Here is a 13763-nt window from a genome sequence, read left to right on the forward strand (position 1 = left end):
TTTCATCACTCACGCCATTGCGCTGCTGTGTCCCGGCCACACACCACTGCAGAGGGGCCAAGCAGAGCAGTGCTGGGGGACAAGGCCTGCTCCTCTCCCCTTCCCTTCAGCAGCACAGACATAACTCAGAGCAGAACTCTCAGCGCTGGCTGACCTTGGTCACCACGTCACACTTAAAGGGAAAGCTGGGCAGGGACCCATTGCAGATTCTCAACAACCCAAAAAGCACTTTCTTGGCCTCCCAGAAACCAAAGTGGCTACCGTGAAGGTCTTGAGACTCAGAACACAAACGTACCCCATGCCTCCCCGTCCGTCAGTGTTCCACTCTTGGCTCCATCAGTTCAGGTTTAGGGCTCCCTCCCACTTTCCCTCTTTGCAGGCAGGTGTGAACCCAGACCTTCTGCCTGCTGTTGGGTCCTGTTGGCCCCAGAGCCCTTTGCAGGCCTTACTCAGTCCATGCACAAGGTCTGTATTTCCCAAGGACGTGCTCATCTCATCACACCTTCCCTGAGATTTGCCAGACTGCCCTGACTGTTGCATGCAAGCAACCCGTGCCTTCTCATCTCTCACCATGAGACTCTGCTCTGCCCTCACCCTTCCCCAGGCTGCCCCCAGCCCAGCCCACCAGGGCCTCAGCCTGCTCCACCTACCTGCACGGTCAGCTCCTGGCCAGCAGCGATATGAAGAAAAGCAGGAGCATTGTCGTTCTCGTCCAGCACAGTGACGTAGATGGTTCCTGTGGCACTGCGGGGCGGTGCTCCTCCATCCTGCACAATCACCAGCAGCTGGTAGCTGGACTGCTGCTCCCGGTCCAAGCTGTGCTTGGTGCTGAGCTCCCCTGCAAGGGAGAAAAAGGGACACAGCTCAGCCCCAAAATCTCTTCAGAGAAGGACTTACACTCAAGTGTGTCAGGGAGCCCAGCACCGCAGGGGTAGGAAAATGAGTAATTTATGGTGGCACTGGCTTGGTCCGCATCACTTCTGACGTGCTCTGAGCTTTCACCTCAATCAGCCCAGGAAGCCAGGGGGACTCTCACCTGTCTGTGTGTGGATGAGGAAATTGGAGTCGTGCTGCAGCAGGCGGTAGGTGAGACGGCTGTTCTGCCCAGCATCCCGATCGCTTGCCATCACCCTCCCTACACTGCTGCCGGGAGCCTGGTTCTCAGGAACAGTGAAGAAGTACCGCTCCTCACTCAGCCGGGGGCTGTTGTCGTTCTCATCAGTGATGCTGATCCGTACGGTGCTGGTGCCCGTTTTCCGGGCCTCCCCCCCCGAGCCGCCGCCTCCCGCCGACGCCAGCACTGTGAGAACATACAGGTCTCGCGTCTCCCGGTCCAGGGCACTTTTGACATACAGCCAACCACTCTCAGACGTGATGCCAAAGCTGGCAGCGTCTCCATCTGCACGCAGGTGGTAAGTCAGGGTCACGGCCTCTGCATCCCGTGCCAGGGCCCGCACCTGCAGGAAGCGGGTGGAGACGGGCACGCCTTCCCGCACCTCCACACGGTAGGTGAGTGTGTCAAAGATGGGCCCGTTGTCATGCTCAGCTTGCACGTGCACCAGGAGTGTGAAGGTGGAGCTGAGCTGGGGCACGCCGCTGTCTCGGGCCACAATGGCCAACCTGTAGGCTGCACTGGCCTCATACTGCAGCACCCCGGCCAGCCGCACCGCCCCCGAGGAGCGCTCGACGCTGAAGGTGCCTTCGCCCCCCGACACCAGCTCAAAGTTCACCTGGCCATTGGCACCGCTGTCACGGTCCTCGGCCTGCAAAGTGTACACTGCAGTCCCGGGCTCAGTGGCCTCTGGCAGCAGAATGGAGTCAGAAGGAGATGGGAATGCTGGCGCGTTGTCATTCACGTCTGACACAGAGATTTTCACACGGGTGTTGCTGTAGGCCGGGGGGGAACCACTTCGGGCCTGGACATCCAGAACCAGGACTGCCTGAGATTCGTGATCCAGAGGCAAGCTGGTGCGGAGCTGCCCAGAGTCAGAGTCAATGGAAAAGTAGCCATGGGGATCCCCCGAGGAGATGGAATAAAAGATGTCATCCGTATGACCTGCGGGCAAGGCAGTGAAAACAGGAATTATTCGTGAACATGGCTCTCAGCCCATTATGGGAGTAGAAGAGCTGGACAGTGCTGCCCGGGGCAGGCTCTGCTCTGGAGGTGTACAGCAGCAGTGTGCACGTGTGTGTGATGCATGGGCACACGTGTGTACACACATGAGCATGCGTGGGAGCAGGCACCGCAGCTGAGTGACACGGAGTGCGCGTTCACGTGTGTGTGCATCTGTGTGTGCACGGAGCTCCCAGGATGGTGCTGCTCTCTGAGGAAATGTAGTATCGGTGCTTTGAGACAATGCAGGGACAGTGAAAACAGCTGCATAGGAAAGGGCCAAACCCGTACCGGGAGGATTTTGGGCACGGACAGCCCCCACGCTGGCGCCCTGCAGCGTGTCCTCCGGCACTGTGAAGAAGTACTGAGCTTGCTCGAAGACGGGGGGTGAGACCGTGCCCTCCACGATGCTGATGTTCACTCGGGCGTTCGGCTGAGCCTGCAGGCCCCCTCCATCTTCTGCAGAGATCACCAGCTGCACAAGGGTGTTGGCTTTACCGCTCAGGGACCACGAGAGAGAGATGACACCTAGGAAAGAGAGCAGTTCAGAGTGCACTGTGCCCACAGCCCTGCCCATCATCCAGCACCAAAGGAACAAACAAACTGAAATGGGCAGTGTGTCACAGGGCAACTGGCCGTGGAAGAATTGGAGCAAAGAAGACAAATCTTCCTGGGGAGGGCTCCCCATATTCTCCCTTCTTGATCTCAAGCCCAGCCCCAAGCTAAGCAGCTATGAGGGCAGCAGTAAGCAAGCCAGAGAGAAAATCTTGCAGAAGGGGAAGGATGGAGTAGGATTTCAGAGGTGGGGCACAGTGTGAGGGCCAGAATCTAGCAAGGACAGGTTGGTTCTGGGCTGCGAGGCGGCTCCTGGAAGAATTACAGAGCTGAATGACCTTCCCAGACAGGCCCTACAAAGGAGGTTGCCCTGTGTAACGGTAGCCAATAGGCCTGTTTCATCCCAGACACATTCTGGCAATCTGGGGACTAGTGTGGGGAGACCTGGTGCCTGTAGTGAGCACAGAACACCATCCTGTCCTTCTGAGAGCCCCTGGCATCACATAACCATGTACTCATTTCCCCAGGCGGAAACTGTTCTGGCTTTGGTGGCCAAAGAAGGCAGGCACTGAGAAGTCAACGAGAAAGGTTAGACTAGGAGAGCGATAGAAGGGAGGAGAGTAAACTGAGCAGTGAGAGGAGGGAATTAGGCAGGGGCAAAAAACCAAGCAGGATACAGCTTGATGGGGCAAAGCAAGCACTGTGCAGGAGGAAAGGTATAGTGAGTCAGAGATGACACTGAAGAAGAGGGAAGAAGAGAGCAAAGAGAAGAAATAAGGAGTCAGAAGTTGAGAATGGGCAGCCAGAGGATCAAGAAGTTGGAACAAGGACAAAATAGACATTCTGGTAGCATCTTGCACAGCTGAAATGGCCAAGCAGTAACTCTCAGGCTAGTCTTCACATCTTCATGCATCACGCTGCTCTGCTTGGTGCTGCCTTTGGCTGGCCGTGAGTTCACTCTCACCTGTGTCCTTGTTGAGGGAGAAGAGGGGGGGGGAGTTCCCCAGGACAATGCGATAGGTCACTTTGCCATGCATCCCCTCATCCTTGTCGTGGGCAGTAACACGCAGCACAGCTGTACCCGGCATGCTTTGTGTGCTGATGCTGGCAGCATACTCCAGTGGGTAGAACACCGGCCGATTGTCATTTATGTCCTCCAGGAAAACCTTCACATACACCATGGAGTTCAAGCCACCCTGTGGAAGGACGATAGAACCATAGAATGGCTTGGATCGGAAGGGATCTCAAGGATCAACAGGTTCCAATCCCCCTGCTGCAGGCAGGGTTGCCAACTGCTAGATCAAGTATTAGACCAGGTTGCCCAAGGCTCCACCCAACCTGGCCTTTAACATCTCCAGGGATGGGTTATCCACAACCTCTTGGGGCAACCTGTTCCAGCACCTCACTGCCCTCTAATCTCAGTGATTAGAGATGGGGCAGAGAACAGGGCAAGAGCAACTATATCCTCTGTATGGTGCTGAGACAGCAGCACTGTACACCCATGAGCTCTGCAGCACTCACCCCATCGACAGCAGTGATGGTGAAATCGTAGGCAGACGTGCCCTCGTCGCGGTCCAGAGGCTGCGCAGTGCACAGATGCCCCGTGTGCTTGTCGATGCCGAACTGCGTTGGGACCACACTGCCGATGCCAGAGCCAAGAGAGTAGGAAAGGGTCCCAAACAAGCCGCTGTCGGCATCGGTGGCTGTCACCTGGATGGGGGAAGGCAGTACGTGAGCGAGGTGACACTGCTGAGACCACCAGCCCGAGCAGATGGACCCAGCCCACCACCACCTCCACAACCCACTGCTGCCCTCCATCCCACAGCCCACAACCGCTGCGCAGCTCTCAAAGCTGGCCACAGTGAAGCACACTGACCATTATGCCTCAGCCCTGCCATTCTTGTCCTAGACAAGGTGACTTCCACCGCAGCGGAGGGCCCATGGGTGCCTGGAGCAATGTGCCGGCAGCAGCGGGGCACACACTGCTGGGGTCAGCCTATGCTGGCACGTCCCCAGAAGACACAGGGCTGGGAAGCACAGGCTGTCAGACTCATAAGAGCTGCACCATGCTCGCTGTCTGCAGTGCTGCCACAGATGTCTGCACACCAGAGGCGGTTTGTTCCAGGTGTAACCTCTGTTCTTGCACCACTGGAGCAACATCCACGACCCAGATCCACTGACTTCCCTTGGCAAACAAAAAGGTTGTAAGGGAGGGGGTGCAGAAAAGCACAGATGCCAAAGATCTATCAGCCAAGCATCCCCACTGCACCCAGCCTGAGCAGCCAGCCGGAGACAACTCATGCTTTCGCAGCTGCTGGACGTGGCCTTCTGCTCGTTCTCTTTTGCAAGCTCGTCTTAAACTGGGAAGAAAACCCTCCTCCCCATGCCCCAGGGTCCATCCTGTCCTCAGAGCTCTGTGCCCAGCAGCCCTGGGCTCCAAGGAGTACAACGGGCTGGCACTGCCCTCTGGCAACCAGGCCCACCCAAACCTGTGGCACAGGATTTACAGCAGCAGTTAGAGTCACAGCAAGGGGATTAAAACAGCTCCTGCCTGCAAGCTCCCATTCTGTCTTGGGTTCCTTGCAGCTCAGGCTAGCAGAAAGCAGCTTCCCCCTGACCGCAGCATCACTGTCCGTGGCTCGTCCACCAGCTGGGAGCTCTGAGAAGAGAACAAAGCTGGAGCACGAAGCCAGGAGGGAGGCAGCTGGGCCAGGCCCGGGTGAAGTGGAGTTCAGGCCTCGTCAGCCACAGCTCCTCCCAGCAGCAGCGCTGGGGCCTCGGCTCCCGTGAGCAAGAAGCGCAGGAACGTTGCACACGCGCCAAGGAAAGGGCCCAGCTGGGGGCTGCAAACAGTTCCTTCCTACGGGCAGGGCCCCCAACCTGAGCCACTACCAGATCCTCGGAGATGGAGGAACAACCGGAGAGCGCAGAGGCTGCCGGGCCAGGGAACACAAAATGAAGCAGGCGGAGGAGGCACATCCCCTTCATCAGACCTCGTGTTCCTGCCCCGGGAGTAGAGGCAGCAGCTGGGGGAGCCCCTCGCCAGCTCTCCGGCCCAGCACCCACAGCCCCCAGGAGGGGAGTCAGCACCTGCAGCACCCCCGCCTGTCCTGCCTGGAGGCCTGGGCTCCCCTGCAGGGGAGGGGGAGAAGCTGAGAGCGCAGTGAACGCTGTGCTCCTCGCAGAGGGAATGGATTTGCTCCTCAGCCCTATGGCACAGCTGGAAGATGCACCAGGGAACAGGATTCCTCCTTTCTCCTTCCCGCTCCAGCTGCGGAGCGCTCAGAGCCTCAGGTGCTGTGACAGCAGCTTGTCCAGAACACGCTCTGAGGAACCGACCCCACTGCCTCCCCTCTGTTCAACTTCTTCCCTCTCCCCACTCCCAGCTCCCTCCCATGCAGCACAGCAGCATTGGGTTACAGATGCTCGGAGGTGTTCAAGGCCAGGCTTGATGGGTTTCTGGGCAGTCTGCTCTAATGGTTGGCAACCCTGTCAAAAGTAGGGGGTTGGAACTAGATAATCTCTGAGATGCCTTCCAACCCAAGCCATTCTATGATGATTCTACCATGAAGCTCTGGCACAGGGAGTTCAGAGCAGGGCCTGGCTGTCTGCAGAGCGGTGTGGGACAGGCTGGGCTGAAGCCACTGACTGCATATGGTCACTATGTGCAGCAGAGGCTGAGTATCTGGTTCAAAGGGCCACAGGTGAAGTGCAGCATGAATCTGGATGGGATGACTATAAACCTGTGTCATTCAGATCAGAACCCATCTAGAGACCCAAACATCAAGCTAAGGCTGTCAGGGAGCAAGAGGAGGGTGTTAAGTCAGGGATCTAACGATAAGGACAGTTAGCAGCAGCTGGGGTTGCTCATCTGAGAGTATAAATCTGACCTCTCACACTGCTGAAACTGCCCTGTTTCACTGCATTCCAGCTGTGTGTCGTGATAGAGTTTAACTGGGAGCATTCAAAGCCACTGCAGATGGAAACACACCTGAAATGGTTAAGCTGCTATGATGGCTGGGATGGGCACCCTGTGGCAAATTAGTAAGGTCTTTCCTTCAAAATGAACTGCTTATCACTCCCAAAATACTCTAAAATGCATGTCAACTGCTTTAGAATACTGTACAGTGAGAAGCTCTACAGCACAGTACATTGTTTCCTGTAGGCTTCTTTGGCCAGGGATGCTGGTATTTCCAGAACAGCCCAACCTTCCCCATACTCTGACAGTCTCTGTCCTAAGACAGTTCGGGACAGAGGAAGTTATCTGAACTCCAGCTCTCTGCCACAGGGACTGGGTGGGGTTTTGGGAAGAAGCAGACGAGCTCTCACTATTACACAGCGTAACACTATCTGCCTGGATGCTCTCTGTACCTGGAGCTATCTCCCTGCAGGGGTGCCTCAAGGCAGCCTGGCATCAGAGGCCGGCATCTACTTGGGTGTAGAGCCAAAACATACTCAGGGACATTCCCCATTCATGTGTGCTTGGCAGTCGGCCTCACACCCTGTTGCATTGCCTCAGGAAGCAGTGACTGCCTGGGAACAGAGCTCTAGCACAAGCCCTGTCTGCATGCAGTGTCTCCCAGCACTGCACACCATGATTGCCACAGCCAGGTCCGGTCTGTAACAGGCTATTACACTTCTCCTATGTCCTGCAGCATACCTCAGCCCTACCGTACCTCCATACTCTTGTGTCCCACCCTGCTCCACCGTGTCCTAGGCTCTGTACGGATGGCTGCATGAATTCTCTGACTGGTCCTTTCTGTTGTCACCCACAGCATCTCTCCTTTACCACCCTGTATTGTTGGCTTCCTCCACCACTTCTTATCCAGACATCAATAGTGCCCCGAAGTTCTTTGGGAGATGTGCAGAGTTCGCTCCTGACTGGGTGCTGGAGGGCACAGCGTGGACTTGGGGCACTCCTCGCCTCTCCTCATGTCTGCCACCTCTGTTGCAGGACAGCCCACAAGAAGAGCAACACAGCTCTTCTCACCAGGGAATCTGATAAACGTTTCTGAACATCTGAAGGGAGGTGGGAGGTAAATGGATGAGACCAGGCTCTTCTCGGTGGTATGCAGCAATAGGACAAAGAGCAGTGGCCTAAAACTTGTACAAGAGAAGTTCCGTACTATCAAGCAGAAGAAGTTTTTTTACAGAAAGGGTGACAGAGCACTGGCAGAAGTTGCCCAGAGAGGTTGTGGAGTCTCCTTCTATGAAGAAATTCAGGACCCGTCTGGATGCCTGCTTGTGTGACCTCCTGTAGGGACAGTTTAGCTGGTGGTTGGACTCGATGATCCTTGAGGTCCCTTCCAGCCCCTGTGACCCTGTGGCCCCAACCTACGGAAGTGTGCTGACAGCACTCTGGTTCAGGGCCAGCCAGAGCTCATTGCTTTCCAGCAGCGTAACAAAAATGCACTTTGCTCTAGAATTCCTTGATTCTGGGTACTGTGATGCTGAACTGTGTAAGTAAAGAATCACATTCAGTGAGAAATCCAGCACAGGACTTAAAGCACAAAGACTCCGATGACGACCCAGTAAGTCCCTGGAGTTGAAGCTGAGACAGTGTGCCAAGGAGGCAGCAGCTCTTGAGGGACATCTCCAGATCAGACCCCAGTTTTCTCCCACAGAGAACTTCAGCTTCCCAGGCCAAGGAGGGGTAACACACAGCTGGATCTGCTGTTTGCTGACAAAGAAGAGTTGACTGAGGATGTGATGATAATCTAGCGACCATGAAATAGTAGTGTTCAGGATGCTAAAGGGAGCAAGGAAGGAGTACCAGGATTCAGACAAAGCAAGACCTCAGCTTCCACGGGGACCTGGTAGATGTACGGCATCCCAACTATAAAGGCTAGAAGAACTCAAGAAAGCAGTTAAGCCTCCAGGACAGCATCCTCCAGGCACAAGAGCAGCCCATACCAGTACTTGTGAAAAACACTGCCTTAGCTAAGCGTAGACCTTGGGGCAGAGCTGCAAAAAGGCAACATATGGGAGGCAAGCTACAAAGAAAGAATTTATAAACATTGCCCAGGAATGTAGTGGTAGTGTCAGGAAAGTCAAAGTTCAAGTGGGGTTGAGACTTGCAAAGAAAATTGAGGATGATAAGAGCTTCTAGCACTACGTTGGCAGTAAGAGCTGAACAACGGCCTACTGCTGAATAGGGTGGGTGGGTTGTGGTCACAGCAGACACAAATAAGACTGATGCTCAATGCTTCCTTCACCTCAACCTTCACCTAAAAAGTCTCCCAGGCCCTCCATGCTTAATGAAACAGCTTGGAGAACTACTAGAAAGAGACTAGAAACAAGTCAATATTTTTTTCAGTGAACTCAACCAATAAGAATCCATGGATCCCACCCAACAGGCTGCATCCAAGGGTGATCACAGATATGGACTTTCAGAACTGCTCTTTCAAATTTGGCAGAGATGAGGGGAGAAAGCACATCAGCTTCAAAAAAAGACTGAAAGGATGAGTGAGGGAGCTGCCTTGTTGAGTCCAACTCACTTTGGTCTGTGGAAAAATCATAGAGATCCTCCCAGAGTATATGTTTGTCCACGTATGAGAGAAGGCTGAGTAGACTGCTTGCTTGATCCAGGGCCCAGATCTGCAGGGAAGGAAGAGCAGGGGATGACAACGGCCTTGCCTTGAACGAGGATTCGGGCACTGCGTCCCGCAGTCCTCACACCCAAGGCACGATGCTATGGGCAGCTGGGCAAACAGGCTGTGGGTGGGTGGGCTCAGGACGGGGCTCAGAGCTGTGCCCTGCCTGGAGCCGAGCGGCAGCGCAGCACCACGGGGCTCTGCCCTGGGCCCTCTGCTGCCGAACATCTGCTCTGCGTGCTCGGGGCACTGCCAGGAGCAGGGGATGGGATCGGCCCCTGCTCCGCTCGGCGCCCGCCGAACCACATCTGACACCGCCGCCGGTCTGCGGAAACGCAGGCACGGGAAAAGACTCGGCACACCGCCCCAGGTTCAAGGAGGGCCCTGGGGTGGAGTTCAGGATCCGAACAGCAGGACGCACTTTGCACAGCGAGGTGGCAGAGAACGTCCACGTGCTGCCCACGGGCCGCAGTTCCCCTCCGTGGAGATCTCCCAGAGCTGCCGGGACACGGAGCTGGGCGCCGCTCTGGGTGTCCCTGCTGGAGCAGCGCTGGGCCTGAAGCCCCGAGAGATCCCTCCCAGCTCCACCAGCTGGGACTCTGGGAACGGTTGCCCTGCGAGGAGGGAGCTGCGGAGGGACCGGAGCTTGCTCAGCCTTCGGGAGAGCTTTGACCCAGCAGCAACCCACCAGCTCCCACGGGGAGGTTATGCGCAGCCAGAGCCGGGCTCCGCACTGTGCTTCACAGCGGAACCAGAATCCACAGGCAGAGCTGGGGGTGCAGCCGGGCTCCATCCGGGGAAAGGCTTTCCCCACACCCAGGTTGCCCACAGGCACCGCAGTCTCCATCTGTGCAGGTGTGTTCAGTACAAATTTGGGGAACTGCTGGATGTGCAGCCTGGTCTGACCCCACGGCTGACCCCACTGTGAGCAGGCAGTTGGACCAGAGACCATTCCATGTCCCCAAGCCCTCAGTTACCCTGTGATTCTGATACAGCTGTTGCATCCTTTTCCCAGAGCCACTAGCAAAGGCAGCTTACTGGGCTGTATGGAACTTTGCTCTGCTGTACCACAGTTGCTGTTTGGCTCTTTGGCACTCAGTATAGCCCTGGATTTGCTGCAGCCACTCCGGTCAGTTTCATTTATAGATTCTCTCCCTCATCTTCTCTTAGTCATACACAGACCAGCTCACAGCTCCTCCTCTGAACCTGTATACTCCTTCCCTGTGCCAGCGGGGTGGGAAAATACAAGACGTTTGGGAGGGCTCCAGCAACACAGTCCATAAATCCCTGTCAAGCTTATGGGCAAGGGGCTACAGAACTAGCTGGGTTCTCCTCAAATACCTGCATCCCTACAAGAAGACAAGAGCCTTGTGACCAGAAGACATATACTGCCCCACTACACCCAACACGTACGCCCCACTGTGGGGGTCTGCAGTTGCCTTCACTTCCGTAATCCACAGCAGGAGTCAAAGCATGCTGAGATCCTGAGGGGAACAGCAACAGATGCAGATTCCCAGCAGGTTTTCCCAGCAGAATGTACGCCACCCAGACACACAAAAATGTCCAGTGCCAACAGCAGTGGTTTAGCACAGCCTCCACTCAGCAGTGTCACACAGCAGAACGTGCGCATTCCTGTGTCCATTGCCCATTCCCTTACTCTCACTTGCAGGCTGCCTCTCTTTTGCCATGCTGCCTTGGCCTCGCCTGACACCCTGAATTCAACCTGGGACACCTCCTGAAGTTCTTTTATGTAGAATTCTGCCTCAGCTGTTTTCTGGGGTCAGTTTTTCATACCATTGCTTCCCTTTCTGGATTCTGCAAGGGTAAAGCCCCCTTTGGCTGGCATGAGCTGAGAGCTCCAAGGTGATGTACGGCCAAATGGAATAAATACTCTCTGGAGGAGGGAGTAGGAAGCAGGAAGCCCTTTCCCAAGGGCCACGAGAGATCCGATGTATTTGGCTTAGAACAGGTTTACACTGATCTAAAGAGGCAGCACTGGCTTCCTAGTCCGTTTGTGCCACCAGACCCCGCAGGATCAGTCACTGCCAGAGCCAGGCTGCACGGGCCATAGCCACCCCTCTGCACACAGACAGCAGGGATGCTCCTTAAAGGAAGGCGAGACAGGACTCAGTAACACAGGCAGTGCCCCCACTGACGGGCAGTGCCCCACAGCCCAAAGATAATGGGCAGAGCCAGGTGCTGCTAGCGGGGCCCACTGACAGCCCTGGGCAAAATGAGCAATGAGCCGGGCCCAGGGTCCTCTGACAGAGCAAGGTAAGGACAAATGTAGGTAAGGCCAGAAAGAGAACTGGTGCTAAGGCTAAAATACACATCCAAGGGGATCTATCCCAGTAGATGAGCTGCCTAAAACATGGGTTTGGGGTCTATTTAAGAGGCGGGATTAGGAACAGGGCTGGAGATAAATACACTAACAAACTTCGGTGCCAAACCTGATCCTAAATGGAGCCTCTGGAATCAAAGGCAGATGGTGTGGGCAGGGGGTCCCAGGTGAGGTTAATCAGGGCAATTAAAGCCAATTAGTGCTCTCAGGGCCCCATCATTCTCCGCCATCTGCCTCTTCTAGGATGGTCTTGGTTGGGAGGAAGGTCTCGCCTTCCTTTAAGGAGCATCCCTGCTGTCTGTGTGCAGAGGGGTGGCTCTGGCCCGTGCAGCCTGGCTCTGGCAGTGACTGATCCTGCGGGGTCTGGTGGCACAGATGGGCTAGGAAGCCAGTGCTGCCTCCTTAGATCAGTGTAAACCTGTGCAGTGTCAGTCCCACGTTTTCTGTAGCATGCACTACTTAGCCAAGATCGTGCAGCCAAGGCATAGAAGAACAATGGTCAGAAGGATTCTATTCCCTTGATTAATTGATTATTCAGCCCTGGTTCACACTTGAATTCTGAGGCTGGAGACTCTAAGGTTGTTAGGAAATACATTTCATGACTGCTTTGGTTTTGTTTTGGTTGGTTTGGTAGTTTCTTGTTTTGTTTTGTTTTTTCCCTTTCTGTTTCCTTCTTACATCAGACAAGGGGAATAACAGAATACAAGGCCGCTCTCAACAACATGCTGTACAGCAGCACAGACAGTAAGGAAAAAGCTGATGGAAGGGAATTAAGACTTTGCTTCCTGAACAACGGAAGCAAGAGGTGGAAGGAGCAGGGGGAACTGAAAGAGGTTGTGCCCCTTTGGTGTGGTGGACCAGCCTGAACCAGGAGTGAGCATCACAGTGCTACTGAAGGAAGCAGCCTAGAGATCCAGTGGAGTCTGGGGCCTCACACCCACAGCATCCTGAAGGGAAAAGCTGTGTTTCGCTGCAGCCTTTGGAGATAAAATGTTCACTATAGGCAGTTGTTAATCAGCGCTGTAGCCATGCTCCAAAGTAGGATGAGCAGAGGGGACAAAGACACTCAAATGTTGATAGTGGATGAGAGGGCAGTAAGCCCTTACAGACAACCCCAGCAAAATGCTTTGTGTATCTGACAGCCCCTCCATGTCTACTGCGTAAATGTGTGTGACAACTGTAAAAAGGATGAGCGTGTTCTTAAATCTGTATGCACATTGAACTGAGAATATTTATTTAAGTGGATGGCCAGATACTGTGTAATTAGACCTAGGAATATCACAACAGTCTTGTGAATACTGGTATAAAAAAGGCATGTCAGTAGGAGAAATGTGCTAATTGAAAAGCACCAAAACCAGTAAAATGTTAAAGTACCTGTTGTTTGGCACAACTACCATCTTTGTGCCAGGAAGGAACTGAGGAAGAGAAAGGATGAAAGGCAGAGGGAGAAAGATTAGGATGGTAAAAGTAAAGAGAATGGCATTGTTTGGTGGTAGCATATATATGCAGCTCTCCTATGAGGAAAGGCTGAGGGAACTGGGCTTGTTTGGCTTGGAGAAGAGAAGCTGCAGGGAGACCTCAGTGTGGCCTTCAGTGCTTGAAGGGAGCGGATAAACAGGGGGGGAACGGCTGTTTGTGAGGGTGGGTGGTGACAGGACAAGGGGAATGGCTTTAAAGTGAGCCAGGGGAGGTTTGGGTTGGATGTGAGGAGGAAGTTTTTCATGCAGAGGGTGGTGAGGCAGTGGAACAGGTTGCCCAAGGAGGCTGTGGATGCCCCATCCCTGCAGGCATCCAAGGCCAGGCTGGATGTGGCTCTGGGCAGCCTGGGCTGCTGGTTGGCGACCTGCACACAGCAGGGGTTGGAGCTGGATGAGCACTGTGGGCCTTTTGAACCCAGGCCATGCTATAAGCATAATCATTACATTAAAATGTCAGGTAAAGAAAAGGAACTGGGAGAAAGAGACAAATATAAAATGTACTATTTCTTCCCTAGAATGAATGCAATTGAAATGGCGTGTGCTCCTGGAGACCCAAGAACGTGTTTAGGAACTCAGGGGAGGAACCTGATGCTGTGCTTTCAAGATTTTTCTTTGATAGAGGCTGCTATCACTGAGGGGCTCACGAAGTACAACTGGGGCATTTTCCAATGAAATCACTGACC

General features: G+C 54.6%; 1 protein-coding gene across 3 annotated transcripts in view; it reads right to left on the minus strand.

Moving 5' to 3' along the window:
* The window catches only part of DCHS1 (dachsous cadherin-related 1), a 50129-nt gene that overhangs the window by 22355 nt on the left and 14011 nt on the right, over positions 1 to 13763 (minus strand). For all 3 annotated transcript variants that reach the window (XM_085216731.1, XM_085216733.1, XM_085216732.1), the window contains 5 exons: positions 4190 to 4378; positions 3633 to 3864; positions 2405 to 2641; positions 1037 to 2056; positions 651 to 838 (listed from right to left, as the gene is read on the minus strand). In XM_085216731.1, the coding sequence (XP_085072857.1) occupies positions 651 to 838; positions 1037 to 2056; positions 2405 to 2641; positions 3633 to 3864; positions 4190 to 4378 (1866 nt within the window). The remainder of the gene's footprint in view (positions 1 to 650; positions 839 to 1036; positions 2057 to 2404; positions 2642 to 3632; positions 3865 to 4189; positions 4379 to 13763) is intronic.

The sequence above is a fragment of the Meleagris gallopavo genome, chromosome 1 (assembly GCF_905368555.1).
Source record: "Meleagris gallopavo chromosome 1, MGAL_WU_HG_1.1, whole genome shotgun sequence".
Lineage (NCBI taxonomy): Eukaryota > Metazoa > Chordata > Aves > Galliformes > Phasianidae > Meleagris > Meleagris gallopavo.